This window comes from Oncorhynchus mykiss, chromosome 14, assembly GCF_013265735.2.
Source record: "Oncorhynchus mykiss isolate Arlee chromosome 14, USDA_OmykA_1.1, whole genome shotgun sequence".
In the NCBI taxonomy this organism is placed as follows: Eukaryota; Metazoa; Chordata; class Actinopteri; order Salmoniformes; family Salmonidae; genus Oncorhynchus; species Oncorhynchus mykiss.
In genome coordinates, this window is record NC_048578.1 from 8,475,298 (window position 1) to 8,492,826 (window position 17,529).

At 45.6% G+C, this 17,529-nt stretch overlaps 1 protein-coding gene across 1 annotated transcript; it reads right to left on the reverse strand.

Annotated features, from left to right (window-relative positions):
• Positions 1 to 8,408: 8,408 nt before the first annotated feature.
• Positions 8,409 to 16,421, reverse strand: LOC110488710 (beta-klotho). Its single transcript, XM_021561028.2, has 6 exons — positions 15,357 to 16,421; positions 14,060 to 14,573; positions 11,973 to 12,241; positions 11,539 to 11,795; positions 10,491 to 11,425; positions 8,409 to 10,013 (listed from the first exon to the last, which is right to left on the reverse strand). The coding sequence occupies exons 1-6, from the start codon at positions 16,092 to 16,094 to the stop codon at positions 9,565 to 9,567; spliced, it is 3,162 nt and encodes a 1,053-aa protein (XP_021416703.1). The 5' UTR covers positions 16,095 to 16,421; the 3' UTR covers positions 8,409 to 9,564.
• Between the last annotated feature and the right edge of the window lie 1,108 nt (positions 16,422 to 17,529).

Genomic DNA, 17,529 nt, shown 5'->3' on the forward strand with positions numbered 1-17,529 from the left:
TGGCCGTATACAGCTCATTGAGTGCGGTCTTAGTGCCAGCATCGGTCTGTGGTGGTAAATAGACTGCTACGAAGAATATAGTTGAAAACTCTCTTGGTAAATAGTGTGGTGTACAGCTTATCATGAGATACTCTACCTCAGGCGAGCAAAACCTTAAGACTTCCTTAGATATCGTGCACCAGTTGTTGTTTACAAATATACATTGACCGCAACCCCTTGTCTTACCAGAAGCTACTGTTCTATCCTGCCGATACAGTGTATAACCCATCAGCTGTATGTTATTAATTTCGTTGTTCAGCCACGACTGTGAAACATAAGACATTACAGTTTTTAATGTCCCATTGGTAGGATATATGTGTTTGTAGTTCATCTCTTTTATGATCTAATGATTGTTCTTTGGCTAATAGGACCGATGGTAAAGGCAAATTACCCACTCGCCGCCGGATCCTTACAATGCACCCCGACCTTCATCCTCAATATATGACAGGGATAAGGGCCTTGTCGGGTGTCTGGAGTAAATCCCTCCCGTCCAACTCCTTAAAGAAAAAAATGTCTTTCAATATGAGGTGAGTAATCACTGTCCTGATTTCTAGAAGCTCTTTTCGGTCATAAGAGACGGTGGCAGAAACATTATGTACAAAATAAGTAACAAATAAGGAGAAAAAACACACAATAGCACAATTGGTTTGGAACGACAGCATTCTCTCCGGCGCCATCATTAACAATATGGTCTATAGGTTAATTTGCATAATTTAGTGGAATTAAATTGGCCTGTGTGTATTTTCATTAGTCATCATGCATATTATTTATCCAACACAACTATCTCATGTGCACAGCATACAGAGCCTATTTTGAGCGAGATTTATTCTGCCGCTCCTTAGCTGGTTGCTGCTGGAATAAAATGTGATTTTACAAGCTCATTCATTGGGAAACAGTTCTAAATGCAATTGCATGTTAAAAACAAGACTGGCGTTATGGGTGGGCCTTTGGGGGCCTGCCCTACCATACATTCTTGCCCATCCAAATAAAATAATGAAATATTGATTATTTATTTGAGCGAGACAAAGACGAATCAATATTAGATAAATCATCCGAGCCAGCGAAACAGCGCCCCTCTGTTTCGGTATGTGTAGCCCATGAATCTGATGTTGTCTGGCATGTCATATATCTGCATATATGGGCTACGTAAAGACAAAGGGGCGCTGTTTTGCTCGCTCATATGTTTTACCTGTGAGTAGTTTCCTCTCCAGACAGTAGCACCTGCTCCGCTCCTTCTACGATAGTTGAAGGTGCCATGTCCCGTTGATAACCACCCTGATAATTGCCTCGAAACTCAACCTAAACTATACCGAAAGTAATTTCAGCTATTTAACAACAGTTTAAATAAATTAAGTAAAGTATGATTGGGAGAATGGGTGAGTTGATGAGCGAGGTGAAGCGAACGATGCATAATTATTATGCAATCGCCAATTGTGAATAAAGAACAGGGCGGGCCCTTATATTGTATTAATCTATTCTAATTATAATCTCAAAATGGTAGGCTGTGGCAGTCATGACATTTCGTCAGTCGGTGATTGTCAAGCAAATAACTGTTGGTCTCACGGTAATTGACCATTCATTATCATAAACACTTGTAGCATCTCATGGCTTCCACACATAGCCTACAAGCCACTGACGCAGACCTTTGAAACATCTACATTTTAAAAAGTCTAAGAAATCCAAGTAATATAGCCTACACCTTCACAATAAATACATTATTTATTTTAGACAGGTCTAAAGAAGCATGATATGAAGAAAATATAGTCTATTACAGAAGAAAAGAGTAGCATACTCTCAGTTGTCCTTGTGTTAGGTCCTGATCTGGCTGTGTCAAATGGCTGTGGGCTAGTTCATTTAGCAGAAAACAATTGCTAAGAATTCCGTGGCATTATTTTATAGTATATTTTTTAGAAAGTAGATTTTCTCCAATAAACTTGAGGGAGTGCGCAGGTAGCCTAGTGGTTAGAGCGTTGGACTACAAAATCGAATCCCCCGAGCTGACACGGTAAAAAAAATCTGTCGCTCTGCCCCTGAACAAGGCAGCTAACCCACTGTTCCTAGGCTTTGTTTTTTTGATCAGGCTTCAATAATCTCTCATTCACAATTTGACAAGCACTTGATAATATCTACAATTTCATGGTGGCATCCCCTTTGTGTGGCCATAATGCACCCTAAAACAAACCATGCCTTTTGCGGCCCGTAATGCTGTGTTGTGCCCTTCTCCTTGAGTGCTGCGCAAGCCGAAGCCCTCTCACTCGCATGGCTCTCCATCACGTGATCGGGTCTTTCTCACAGGCTACCAGTGAAGACAGACAAATCAGGGACGACACTGCACATGTCCTTGTACAATTCCGAGTTGCATATTGAAGATCTTGGAAGAACTGTCCACATTTACTTTTCGTCAGCCAACAAGATGAGCAGGCCTAACAAACAGCAAAAGCACTAGCCTATGTCAATCTACCATCCCCATAGTACAAAAGTTTACATTCTATTCTGTGTGAGAAATAAATATTCCAAACATAGTCTGGGACAGTTGTGGGATGTGATAGATCCCAAATGAATACAACCACCAGCATAAACAATATATATATTTACTCAATGTGGCTGACGCAACAGTACAGAATGCTTAGCTTAAAATGTTGATAAACTATTAGGCTATTTCTTCACATTATAAGCGCAGCAATGCGTACATGGCAGTAGGATATAAGCACGAATGTTCCATTAGTGGAAAAAGCCATTATCAAAAGTGACCGTAAATGCAATAATGCATGTAATCCTTTTTATAAAGGTGCATTTTTATAGTGAAAATTATCTTCCCCAAACGTGAAACTCACACACTGCTTATGTATGCCAGTTAGGCTCTTAACCCCTTGTGAAGCGGATTAATGTGCTTCATTTTTAGAATTTATTTGGCCACTTCAGATGTGATACTAACCTTATCAAAACATATAGGTCTATGGGCTAGGCTACATGAGGTGTGCGACTATGATTCAAAAAAGTCGCAAGAAGAAGGCAGTTTCTTATGCTGGGCATCATTCACAAGTGATCATTATATTATATAATATTGTCACCCATCAGTCTATTCTTGATATAATCTTGTCTTTACATATACTAATAATATACAGTACCAGTCAAAAGTTTGGACACACCTACTCATTCAAGGGTTTTTCTTTATTTTTACTATTTTCTACATTGTAAAATAATAGTGAATACATCAAAACTATGAAATAACACATGGAATCATGTAGGAACCAAAAAAGTGTTAAACAAACCAACATCTATGTGAAATTTGCGATTCTTCAAAGTAGACACCAGGCAATGGATATTAGACCGGTGGAAATCTGTCCTTTGAGTCCCAATTTGAGATTTTTGGTTCCAACCGCCATGTCTTTGTGAGACTCAGAGTAGGTGAACAGATAATCTCCACGTGTGGTTCTCACCGTGAAGCATGGAGGAGGAGGTGTGATGGTGTGGGGGTGCTTTGCTGGTGACACTGTCTGTGATTTCTTTAGAATTCAAGGCACACTTAACCAGCATGGCTACCACAGCATTCTGAAGCGATATGCCATCCCATCTTGTTTGCGCTTAGTGGGACTATCATTTGTTTTTTAACAGGACAATGACTCAACACACCTCCAGGCTGTGTAACTGCTATTTGACCAAGACGGAGAATGATGGAGTGCTGCATCAGATGAGCTGGACTCCACAATCACCTGACCTCAACCCAATTGAGAAGGTTTGGGATGAGTTGGACCGCAGATTGAAGGAAAAGCAGGTAACAAGTTCTCAGCATATGTGGGAACTCCTTCAAGACTGTCGGAAAAGTATTCCAGGTGAAGCTGGTTGAGAGAATGCCAAGATGCAAAGCTGTCTGTAAGGATCAACGCTGGAGACAAGAAGCAGGTACAGGGAGTGAACATTTAATTAGTAACGGACATTGAACAGGACAGGACAGCGTCTGGACATGACTATATAATGACATTAATGCTGACACAGGGAACAAACGGGGGAGCAAATAGTTATAGAAGGGGCAATCAACAAAGGGAAGGAGTCCAGGTGTGTCCAATGATGACAAGTGTCCGTAATGAAGGGCAGCCCGGCGCCCTCGAGCGCCAGAGAGGGGGAGCGGGAACAGGCGTGGCAGCTGTCATCAAGGCAAAGGGTGGTTACTTTGAAGAATCTAAAATCTAAAACATCTTTTGATTTGTTTAACACTTTTTCGGTTACTACATGATTCCATATGTGTTATTTCATAGTTTTGATGTCTTCACTGTTCTACATTGTAGAAAATAGTAAAAATAAAGAAAAACCCTTGAATGAGTAGGTGTGTCCAAATTTTTGACTGGTACTGTATGTGTAAAATTTGTTTTGATTTAGAATGGACCATTATCATGCAAATGTTTCGAAACAGGGGCAGTGTGTCAGACTGTGTGTGCAACTGGTCAACTGGAGTCAGGTGCAGGAGAGCAGAGATGAGTGAACAGGCACACTTTAATCGGCAGAAGCAAAACAGTTGGACGCAACAGCATCACAACACTCCAGCCAAAGGCAAAAGCGAATAGCGCCCTGGTCACACAAAATAATGTACAATAATACAATACCACGGGTTCAAAACAATACCCGGGACAAAACAGCCTGACGCGTCACACAATAACCGTAATGAACAATTTCACTCACAGACATGGGGGGGGGGAACAGTGGGTTAAATACACCACAAGTAATGAGGGAAATGTAAACCAGGTTTTTGGGAAAACAAGACAAAGCAAATGGAAAATGAAAGGTGGATCGGTGATGGCTAGAAGACCGGTGATGTCGACCGCCGAACGCTGCCCGAACAAGGAGAGGAACCGAGTCGTGACACAGTGGAAAAAAATATGTCATCTATGCACTTAAATACCCAAAAGGAAGACGCTTTTCCTGTGGGTCATTTTCATGCCAGCCTGGTGTGTAATACTCCTGTTGTAAACAGGAGCTTAATATTTGCTTAATATTATTAAAGTTGAGAAATAAACATAGTAGGCCTAGTCTATAGAAAGCTGATGGGATCCTCCTCTTTTTAGTAGAGGTCATCACTATTTTCTCACACAATTGTTAGCCTATAGAAATGTTGCACAACATGAGCTCATGGGCTCTCATGAAATGTTTGATTTTCAATTATATTTGCATTGATGTCAGAGTGATTAGAGGAGTGCTGAGTACCAGGAAGTTTATAAGGCTACTAATGACCATCAGCAGCATCAGAGCTTGGAGAAACCTATTTACTGTGACTAAACTGTCTTATCAGCCTACGCTGGCCTACAGTACTTGGAGTACACAGTGAGAGCGTGCATAATTTACAATGGCACGAAGACCTAGAGGAATGAATGCACGTGCTGCCTTAGCATTGCTACAAAATCTGAATGAAAACGACTCAGATGGTGGGGAAGAATCGATCGTGACATCTCGGATGATTATTCTTCTGATTCTGAGCCTCAGCCTGAACATACATCTCCGAGGCCTAAGCGCAAAAAAAAAACAGAATCATGTCCACTGAGCAGGTGAGACAGGAGAGAAGAGTGGAGGGGTGGCACTGTTTGGAAAGAACAAGCCGGTGACAATGCTATGGACGATTATCCGCATAAAATGTCATCACTTAGAGCTACATCTCAAGCAAAAAACAACATCAGCAACGCACTCACCAGCTTTGTGGTTTATGTGACACGGATGTCTTATGCCATTGCATGAAGACGCACACTATGTAACCACGAGCTGACAAGAATTTACTATTTTTGACTGCTGTCATATTGACACATTCATTATAATGCCATTATTGCTTTTGTGCCAATTTTCACTATTTATCAAGCACACTTAGTGCTTATGACTTTTAGGCTACTGATGTTTTCACCATTGGACTGCCCATCTTGCTGATGTTGCAAGGGAAGTCAGGTCTGGAGTGAACCAAGGGCTATATCTGTTCTTAGTTTTACATAATTTGAAAGGGGCATGCTTATTTAAGATGGTGAGGAAATTACTTTTAAAGAACGACCAGGCATCCTCTACTGACGGGATGAGATCAATATCCTTCCAGCATACCCGGGCCAGGTCGATTAGAAAGGCCTGCTCGCAGAAGTGTTTTAGGGAGCGTTTGACAGTGTTGAGGGGTGGTCGTTTGACCGCGGACCAATAACGGATGTAGGCAATGAGGCAGTGATCGCTGAGATCCTGATTGAAAACAGCAGAGGTGTATTTGGAGGGCTAATAGCTATAAGGGTGCCCATATTTACAGATTTAGGGTTGTACCTGGTGGGTTCCTTGATCATTTGTGTGAGATTGAGGGCATCTAACTTAGATTGTAGGATGGCCGGGATGTTAAGCATATCCCAGTTTAGGTCACCTAACAGAATGAACTCTGAAGATAGATGGGGGGCAATCAATTCACATATGGGGTTCAGGGCACAGCTGGGGGCTGAGGGTGTCTATAGCAGGCGGCAACAGTGAGAGACTTATTTCTGGAGAGATCTCTGCAGTAGATTGCAACTCCTCCCCCTTTCGCAGTTCTATCTTGGCGGAAAATGTAGTTGGGGATGGAAATCTCAGAATTTTTGGTGGCCTTCCTAAGCCAGGATTCAGACACGGCAAGGACATCAGGGTTGGCAGAGTGTGCTAAAGCAGTGAGTAAAACAAACTAAGGGAGGAGGCTTCTGATGTTAACATGCATGAAACCAAGGCCTTTACGGTTACAGAAGTCAACAAATGAGAGCGCCTGGGGACACACAAGGCCTGGGGACACACAGGGCCTGGGTTAACCTCTACATCACCTGAGGAAAAGAGGAAGAGTGCGTTGGGGACAGAGAATAAAAGGAGCAGATTTCTGGGCGTGATAGGATAGATTCAGGGCACAATGTACAGACAGGGGTATGGTAGGGTGCGGGTACAGTGGAGGTAAACCTAGGCATTGAGTGACGATAAGAGAGGTTGCATCTCTGGACGCACTAGTTATGCTGGGTGAGGTCACCGCATGGGTGGGAGGTGGGACAAAAGAGGTATCTGAGGCATGTTGAGTGGGAATAGGGGCTCCACAGTAAACTAAAACAATGATAACTACCCTATACAACAGTATACAAGGCATATTGACATTAGAGAGAGACATAACGCGAGGCATAAAGCAATCGCAGGTGTTGATTGGGAGAGCTAGCTAAGACAACAACTGGTAAGACAACAACAGCAAATCAGCTAAGGCAACAACAACAGGTAAAATGGTGATGAATGTGCAGAGAGGGTCAGTTAACTACACACAGGGCCTGAGTTCGAGGCTGGGGCTGACAGATAAACACAATAAACAAAATGGAGTACTGTGATTAATGAACAGTCCAGCATGCATCAGTTATGTAGCCAAGTGATCATAGGGTCCAGTAAACAGCAATAAATGAAACAGGGAAGCCGCTAACCTGCAAAGTTCTACGCTAGCAAGCGGGAAACACAGCGTTCATAAAGTTAGCAGGCCGGGGCTAGCAGAAACGTCTTCACTGATGTCCGGCAAAGGCCGGTTGAGGGCACATCCGCCGGAATTACGTTGGCAGTCCAGTCGTGATGGATCGGCAGGGCTCCGTGTCGACAAAGGGTCCAGGCCAGTTGGCAAAAGAGGTATTGTAGCTGGAGTAATTTAATTTGCCAGCCGGGAGATGCACCTGGCTCAAGGCTAACTGGTGCTAGCTTCTGGACAAGGGCGTTAGCCACTATAGCCACTCGGTAGCAGCTAGCTAGCTGCGATGATCCGATGCAAAGGTCCAGAGCTTACAGCAGGAATCCGGTGATGTAGTGGATTCTAGTCGTGTTAGTGAAGAGTTCGGGAGGCATCAGCTGTATAGCCGAGTGATCATAGGGTTCACTGAGCAGGCCGGGAGATGGGACTGGCTCAAGGCTAGCTTCGGGGCTGGGCCACTCGGTAGCAGCTAGCTAGCTGCGATGATCAGGAGTAATGGTCCAGGGCTTAAGGCAGGAATCCGGTGTTGTAGTGGAGAAAAGCAGTCCGGTATGCTCAGGGTTGATATCGTGCTGTGCAGACTGGCAAATATTATCCAGGCTAAAAGCATCGAGTGTCTGAGCTAAAGGTAAAGGCCGCTAGCAGTGGCTAACAAGGACTAAATAGCTAGTAGCTAATTAGCTGGTTAGATTCCGATGGCTAGCTCCTGATGGAGGTTCTAGCTATAATGTCTTAAAATAGCAGATTCGTATCACATTGAGTGAGGCGGGTTGCTGGAAGGTATATTTAATTAAAAAATGGATAAAGAGATTGAAATATATACAAAAAAAGACAACAAAAAATGTACACAGGACAACAACAAACAACGTCTTTACTGCTACGCCATCTTGGATTCAACCTCCCTCTCTCTCTCTCTCTTTCTCTCTCTCTCTCTCGCTCTCTCTCAATTAAATCCTCTCTCAGTTCTCTGTCTCTCAATTCAATTCTCTCTCTACCAATTATTTCTCTCTCTCTCTCATTCTCTCTCTATTTTCTTATCAAGGGCCGTGAACCAGTTTTGGGACATATGACACCCACTAGGGGGCAGCAGTGTCTGAAGGAAACAGTGCCCACATAGAGCAGCAACTTCTGGCACAACGATTTCATTTTATTTCATATATAATGTATTATTTTGGATTCATTTACAGAATAAAATGTTTTGAACTCAGCAAACTTTGCCCATCATCTTCCCAAAAAAGGTGCACAATCATTGGCAATAATAAATTAGAATAAGCGCTTGAGTTAGCCATTTGTAGATAACATGTTCAAGTGGTTTTGTCTCTGGAGCGCAGAGGGAAAAACACTACTGCCATCAGCGCAGACTCCCTATTTTAGGAACTCCTTACTACAAATATACAAAGACTGTCCAAGGGTGTCTCAGGGAGAGTTGGGATATGCAAAAAAAAAAAAACATTTATAAATTCACACGTATAAATTCACACTTGTACACGTGTGAAATAGGACAAATATAAGTACCCACCAAATTACAAGACAGGTGAGGACACACTATGACACACACCAACAAGTCATACTAACAGGCCGCTCTTGTACACCATACATGATCAGTACATCACAACAGCAGCATTCATAGAAGATCTCAAGCTATAGCCAACGTTCTGTCAACGAAACAACAAAGCAATCCCATGGCAACATCATATTCTTGTCTGTGATAACATATAGCCTACATACTGTCAATTATGTTAATTGCCTATACATTGATCATCAATATGTGGTATCTCTAGGGCTCAGACAGAAGATGACCCCTTGGCCCTTGCTGATCCCGCTGCGTTGAGCCCAGTCCCATTGGGCTTGTGGAGGATAATGAAGTTGCCCCCTAGACACTGATCTAAATTTTTCCTTTATCCAATAAGTTCAAGGTTTTGGGGAGGGTAAGCTGATCCTAGACCTGTCCCTAAGAACCACAACTCAAAAGGGCACCATGGCACTCTCCCGGAAGCTTGGCTGGCGTGTAAAACCTGCAGGCCACTACAACAGGAATGAACTCAGTATGAATGAGGCCCTGACTAACAGCGGACCACGCGGATCCTATCCGTCACACTCTGTAGTGACACTCTCTCCCACGGCTGACACTTCCTCCCGAGCGGGATGGGACACACCGGCAAACCCACCCTCCTCCTCCTCCTAGTCCTCTTCCCCCTGACGACGACGATGACGACCCCCACCAGCATAGCTAACGTAAGGAGGAGACATGCAGCGAAGAACAGCAGCAGTTTGTTCTCTGAGATGCGAGCGCAGATGGAACACACCGCCCTGCGGTCAATGATCCTACAGGAGGATGTGACGTTGTTGCCAGGGAAACCGCTGCGCTCGATGATCTCTCTGTAGGCTGCGATGGAGGCTTTGGGTCGGGACTTGTGGTGGGAAGAGGTGAAGAGGCCGAACTCAGGGACGTGTCGATCCTGCAGCTTCCAGACGTAGAAGCCCTTTAGGTTGACTCCATCCAACTGGCGAGCTAGGGAGGAGCAAAAACAGGGAGAGGTTGAGGTCAGAATCCCTCTTTTGACATATAGAAAAGCAATGTCAACAGAGAAGCTGTAGCATATTGTGGCTAAAGTACTGCACAGAACGTTTAGTTCAGTACATGACAGGACAGTTCTCACTGGGATGAACTTTATGAGCTCAAAGGTTTCTTATACTGTAAAGTCCATGAGTTTTATGAGGGGGCTCATGTGATACGGCCGTGTGCTGTGGTGTGTTAGGAAATGAGCTGTGAGAAAAGTCAACTTCGACCTCTCATACTTAAAGCTGCTAATGAGTGCCCTACTCTACCTGTCTGCAGAAGAAACTGCTGAGAGGTCTGTTTATTTCGAACAATATAAATAAGTATAGAACCTCCAGGCTATTTCTGATAAGAACAAACTAGTGGGTTATCATTGGACTGGAGTTTGGGGGTTTGAAGGGAGTTTGAGGAGGTTAGAGAGAGGCTCACCTTTGAGGGCCTCCTGTAGGTAATTTCTGATGTAGTGCTGCCTGAGCAGATCATTTACAGGGGCCTGGTCGTCCACCCCACTGGCTGTGACTACAACAGGCAGGGCCCCTCCATACCTCTCCTTCACCCAGCGCAGCACCCTCCGGAGGCCCCAGGGGACCACTGCCTGCTCCAGACCAGAAGAGGCCCAGGTGTGGTCAGACATCAGCAGGCAGCCATGGTCTGGAGGTTGCTGGGGGTTAGGTGGGGCAGTCTGAGGAGACTGGGGGCGTGGTGACACAAGACGTGTGGTGAAGTGGTTCAGTGCAATGAAGCCCAGCGCCCCTCCTAGCTCCTCTTTTTCCCGGGCGGTGAAGTGTGGTAGTGGGGATCCAGGGAGGCCCATCACCCTTGCCCTCTCCTCCAAGTACCTCCTCACCTCTGGAGGGTACCTACCACTCTTACCCTCCCCCTCTCTGCCCCCTAGTAGTGGGTCTAGGAAACGACCAAGCTCAAACAACAGGAATCTCTGAGCGGCTGTTGCATGTGACTCCAGGAAGGGGTTGGCGGGTTCTACCCAGTCTGCGTGCAGAGCCAGGGACACCAGTCCTCCCTGTTGGCTGAGATACTCCCTCTCATAAAGCCTCCAGGCCTTAGCGTGGGCCAGGAGGAGATTATGGGCTGCCAGATGCTGCTCCTCCCCGATCTTGTAGGCATCCACTAGTCTGTTGGGCTCATTGATGGTAATCCAGTAGCTCACCCAGGGCCCCAGCTCCCTGTAGCAGAGGGCTGCGTATCTCTGGAAGGCCTCCACCGTGCTCTGGTTCAGCCAGCCGCCAGAGGCATGCAGCGGGCCGGGCAAGCCCAGCAGAGGGACTCTGTTAGTAGGGTAGTAGAGGGTGACCACAGCCTCCAGGCCCTGCTTGCGGAGTTCGGTGAGGAAGCAGCGGTAGTACCTGTTAGAAAGAGTTTGAAATGCAAAGTGTGTATGCATACAGGCGTGCATTTTAGTGTGAGTTTGCATGTGTGGTAAACATTTGAATACACAGTATACAGTTGATGTGTCTACCTTAGGGCCTCTGTGTCCACATTAGACAGATCTCCTTGGGCAAGGATTAGGGACCAGTTGAGGGCGAAGAGGTAGTGAGATGCCCCTGTGGACTTAAAGAGGCTCACGTGACCACTGATGGCCAGGTAGTCAGTGCACTGTGCCTCCCTGATGTGGAGGTTGACTCCTTGGACAGGACGCAGTGCCCCATCCCCTGTCAGGTTCCAGCTGTACAGGTGGGGGTCGGTGAATTGAGGGGAGAAGGGATAGAAATTGACCTTTGATAAAAGAAGAAATATATAGGTTTTTGTTTTTGTTTGCATCATCCAGCTTGCTTATTGTTCTGTTTGAGATCAAGAGCAAGGAAGGCAGAGCAGTTTTGCAAAATAAAATCACCCTCTCTTTCCTTTCTCCTGCCTCTCTCGTGTCCTTTCTTCTCCTTCTCATCCCCTCACCTGTAGGCTGGAGTCGGCCACACCCCAATGGAAGTCACATGGGAAACGCCCTTTGACCTCTCCGGTGATCTCATCACTGAGGAAACCGTTGTCCTTGATGACCTGCCTGTAGAACAGAGCAGTGGTCTTGGGAACCCTGGTTCTGTTGGCCTGGCTGAAATCTAGGTAGAACAGGCCTCGTCTCACACTGTAGCCGTAGTTCCACTCAAAACCATCCACCAGAGACCAGGCTGTGTAGCCAAACACTCTGACACCGTCAAACACCATCGCTGGACACAGACAAACACAGAACGAAGGAGATGTTACCAAAGAGGTACAAATAGCACAACATATCAGGTTAAATGTATAGTACCAGTCAAAAGTCTGGATGCACCTACTCGTGCAAGGGTTTTTCTTTATTTTTGCTATTTTCTACATTGTAGAATAATAGTGAAGACATCAAAACTATGAAATAACACATGGAATCATGTCATAACCAAAACACTGTTAAACAAATCAAAATATATTTTAGAGTCTTCAAAGTAGCCACCCTTTGCCTTGATGACAGCTTTGCACACTCTTGGCATTCTCTCAACCAGCTTCACCTGGAATGCTTTTCCAACAGTCTTGAAGGAGTTCCCACATATGCTGAGCACTTGTTGGCTGCTTTTCCTTCACTCTGTGGTCCAGCTCATCCCAAACCATCTCAATTGGGTTGAGGTTGGGTGATTGTGGAGGCCAGCTCATCTGATGCAGCACTCCATCATTCTCCTTCTTGGTCAAATAGCCATTACACAGCCTGAGGGTGTGTTGGGTCATTGTCCTGTTGAAAAACAAATGATAGTCCCACTAAGCGCAAACCAGATGGGATGGCATATCGGCGTATCGCTGCAGAATGCTGTGGTAGCCATGCTGGTTAAGTGTGCCTTGAATTCTAAAGAAATCACAGACAGTGTCACCAGCAAAGCACCCCCACACCATCACACCTCCTCCTCCATGCTTCACAGATTTCCACCGGTCTATTATCAATTGCTTGGTTTCTTGGCACAAGCAAGTCCCTTCTTCTTATTGGTGTCCTTTAGTAGTGATTTCTTTGCAGCAATTCATGCATGAAAGTCTGATTCACGCAGTCCCTGATTCACACAGTCTCATGTGTCTGTTACTTGAACTCTGTGAAGCATTTATTTGTGCTGCAATTTCAGAGGCTGGTAACTCTAATGAACTTATCCTTTGCAGCAGAGGTCACCCTGGGTTTTTCTTTCCTGTGGCAGACCTCATGAGAACCAGTTTCATCATAACGATTGATGGTTTTTGCGACTGCACTTGAAGAAACTTTCAAAGTTCTTGAAATCTTTTGCATTGACTGACCTTCATTTTTTATTTTTTTTACCTTTCTTTAACTAGGCAAGTCATTTAAGAACAAATTCTTATTTACAATGACGGCCTACCAGGTAACACTGCCTTGTTCAGGGACAGAACAACAGATTTTTACCTTGTCAGCTCGGGGATTCGATCCAGCAACCTTTCGGTTACTGGCCCAACGCTAGGCTGCCTGCCGCCCCATAATAAGGATGGACTGTTGTTTCTCTTTGCTCATTTGAACTGTTCTTGCCATAATATGGACTTGGTCGTTTACCAAATAGGGCTATCTTCTGTATACCACCCCTACCTTATCACAACACAACGGATTGGCTCAAACGCATTAAGAAGGAATGAAATTCCACAAATGAACTTTTAACAAGGCACACCTGTTAATTGAAATGCCTTCCAGGGGACTACCTCATGAAGCTGGTTGAGAGAATGTCAGGAGTGTGCAAAGCTGCCATCAAGACAAAGGGTGTCTACTTTGAAGAATCTAAAATCTAAAATATATTTTGATTTGTTTAACACTTTTCTGGTTACTACATGATTCCATATGTGTTATTTCCTAGATTGGAAGTCTTCACTATTATTCTACAATGTAGAAAATAGTACAAATAAATAAAACCCATGAATGAGTAGGTGTGTCTAAACTTTTGACTGGTACTGTACTCTCTCTTGTTGACCTCCTCTGTTTTCCCTAATCCTGCCCCCCATCCTCGGCCTCCTCCTCCTTGCCCCCTTCTCACCTTGCAGCACCTGGTTGATGAACCTCTTCATCAGGTAGATGGCATCTGTATCCTCTCTCTCCACAGCTGCAGCTGAGAACCAGCCCCCCTCCGCCACCAGCACAGGCAGGTCCCCATACTCCAGCCTCACCCAGCCCAGCACCCGCCTCATGTCCGGGTACACAGTCTGCCCATAGTGGGCTAGACTCCGGCCCAGACGCAGGTTGTTAGGCCCAAAGGACAGGGAAAAGAAGTCAGCCGTTCCCCGCACCAAGTGTTTCTCCTCTGGGGTGAACTCAGGCAGAAGCCCCCTGTGGGTGGATCTCATGGATGCTGGGTAGTCCCCATCCCTGAAGATGGGATTGGCGAACCAGCCAAGCACCGCCTCCATGGACTGCTGGCAGAGTTCAATATTGACCGGTGTGGCTTGGTCTCTCTTAGGCTCCATCCAATGGGAACCCAAGACGATGGACACTTTACCATTCTGAGTCGGCCGGAAGTAGGTGTCATAGGTGTGCCATACTTTGGCATGCGCCTGGAAATGAAAATAAAATGAGGAATAAATCAAATGGAGGTCTGTTACATGCATTGCATTATGGCAGAGACATTACACATACACATACACATAGTACAGACATCGGACCTGTACAGTGTGAATATGCACTGGGACAGAGCTGATTATTAATGAAGCCGCAAAACTGTTGCTGTCACAGACTTTGACCCCCAGTGGCTCCTTAAGTGTCCTGTTTACTAATCACAGTACTGCAGCTGTAATAAACCTCTCGTGGCAGAAGGTAAACACACTTTTTAACAAGAGGTCAATGACTGCTAATAGCTGCTGAAGGAGCACAGTGAATATTGAATATCACAACATAAAACCATTTGGATAAGTTTAACCTGATTGACTGAATAAAGCACAGCATGTACCATGGCTTTTCAAGTGTTATGTCTTCACTCATTTTCTTTGCAATGTCTTGAACCCAATGAATGACGCAAACATTCACTGACGACATCAGCTGATAAATCCCACAGAAGTACGAAGTTCAGGAACAGGCTGTCTGACTAAACGTGGTCTTAGTCTGTACTATGGTCTGTTCAACAGACCCTTTCACACAAGTCAATCTATCCAAAGGGTTCTAATTTACAACTCAACCCCCTGACCCCCCTCCCAAATGGGTACAAATAATCCATTGCCCTTTGACACAGAACTAGGAACTTTTCTTTCTGAAATCCTAACCATTCCCATTGGAGGGAAAACAATAAACTGACCAAAGGGGCAACTTCATCCTCTGACCCTTAACCCTTGACCCTGCCTTACCTTGATGAGGTTGTGGGCCACATTAAAGGGTGCGGTGGCGTCGCCTGTCTCTCCAGGCGCGTGCACCCCTGTCCCGTACCCCTGGACTGCCACCAGGTAGGGGTTGTGTATGGTGATCCAGTACCTCACACGGCCCCCGTACGTTCGAAAACAGAAGGCAGCGTATGCATCAAACAAACCCACCAGGGTGTCATTCCTCCACCCCCCGTAGTGCTCCTGCAGGGCCTGGGGAAGGTCCCAATGGAACAGGGTGACCACCGGCTCAATTCCCCTCTCCAGGAGCCTGTCGAGCAGTCTCCCATAGTGCTCCATAGCCACCCTATTGGGCCGACCTGTGGCAACACCGTCGGGGAAGATTCGGGGCCAGGAGAGGGAGAAGGCGTAGGAGCGCACCCCGAGGTACCCCAGCGCCTCAACGTCCTCCTCCCAGCGGTTGTAGCCGTCACTGGCCGCGTCAGCGACACTTCCATCACCTCGGTGGGGGACTGAGTGGGTGAAGTTATCCCAGATTGAGGGGCCTTTACCGTCACAGTCCCAGGCCCCCTCGGTCTGGAAGGCAGAGGTCCCCGTACCCCAGAGGAACCCTGGAGGGAAGGTCCCATGGAAGAAGGACTGGCTCTGGGTGAAGGGCTCTGGGGTGGTGGGATGCTGCCACTGCCTCCTGCCCTCCCCCAGGGAACAGAAATCTCCGCGCCAGACCATCACTGTCAGGAAGAGCGAGAAAAGGTATGTTGCCATATTGGAGTCTGTAGAAGAAGAATGATCCTCTCCAGAGTTTTCCAAAATCCTTTAGAAGAAATAAGCTGGTCTCTGTCTGAGGGACTGTTTCTGTGTAAGTATCAGCGGTCCGGATGTTAAGAAGGTGAGGGATCCATGATGAAGATTAGAAGATGAAGTGATTGAAGTGAGCGACTACAGGAGACTGAGACGTCTACATGTGGAAGCCAGGAGGTGTGCAGTGTCCATCTGACAGGCTAACATGGTTGGACTTCCCTATATCTCTCTCTCTCTACCTCCCTCCTTTTCTCTCCCCTCCCTCTTTCTGACACATACAGGAACATTGTACACGCACAACCACACTCACAAACACTGACTCATACACTCAGGAGCACACGCACCCGCACACACCTTTGAGGCAGACGCATGATAATTTTGTCAATGATTAGCTTGAACTCCGATCATCCTCACCTCTATGACTGGGATGTAGCTCCCATTTACTCTCTCTCTCTCCCCCCATCTCTATCTCACAATCACTGTCTCCTGCTAAATCTTATACTCTCCCTATCACTTTACCCTTCATTTTATTTTCAGCGATCTTACCGTCGTATTGGAATCATTACAACCTAATGGATAGTAAGGAAAATATTGGCTTGTTCTTGCAGCTATTCAAACCCAAGATGTCCTGTTTGAGAAATAGCCACAATAAGGTTGAGTTAAGGGTTTAGCTGTGGGGCACATCCACAAGATAAAACCCACATGTCAGTTGGATTCATGGAATCAGAGACAAATAGAATACAGTTTAGCCACGGGCCACAAAGAATACTGGGGAAGAATTGAGCGTTCCCTATGGTTTTATGGCCAAATCAGTCCAAGCCTGGCCTCACTGTTATCCTAGATTTGATTAAAGATGACGACAGATAAAAACAGGCATGATGTTCCTATTGATCTCATTCACTTCCGCAAATTGTGTGTGTGAGTGTGTGTGTGTGTGTGTGTGTGTGTGTGTGTGTGTGTGTGTGCGTGTGTGTGTGTGTGTGTGTGTGTGTGTGTGTGTGCGCGTGCGCGTGTTACCTATCTTTGATCTAATCTTAGGAAATACAAAATAAAACAGAAACAACTCCCCATCTGCCATATCCTTAATGTTGTTGTTTGTGTAGCTGTGAAGATGCCAGTTGTTGTAAAGTGGTGGTTGGAGATAGAGACACCTTATCATTAAATGTGTCACAGGCGTTATTAGGTTAGGGTCCATTTAGCTGGAGAATGGATATCCTTCACCTCTACCTGACCTGACATCAGCATGGTTGCAATGATACAGCACAAATGTAGGCCTACCCTCCCGAAAAGCACTGCACTAGTATGCTGTACCTTTGAGCTGACTGGCCTAAACTTGATCAAGTATATCAAACGGGAGATCAGCGATGGTATATGGTGGGATACATCTTGGGATGCTAGG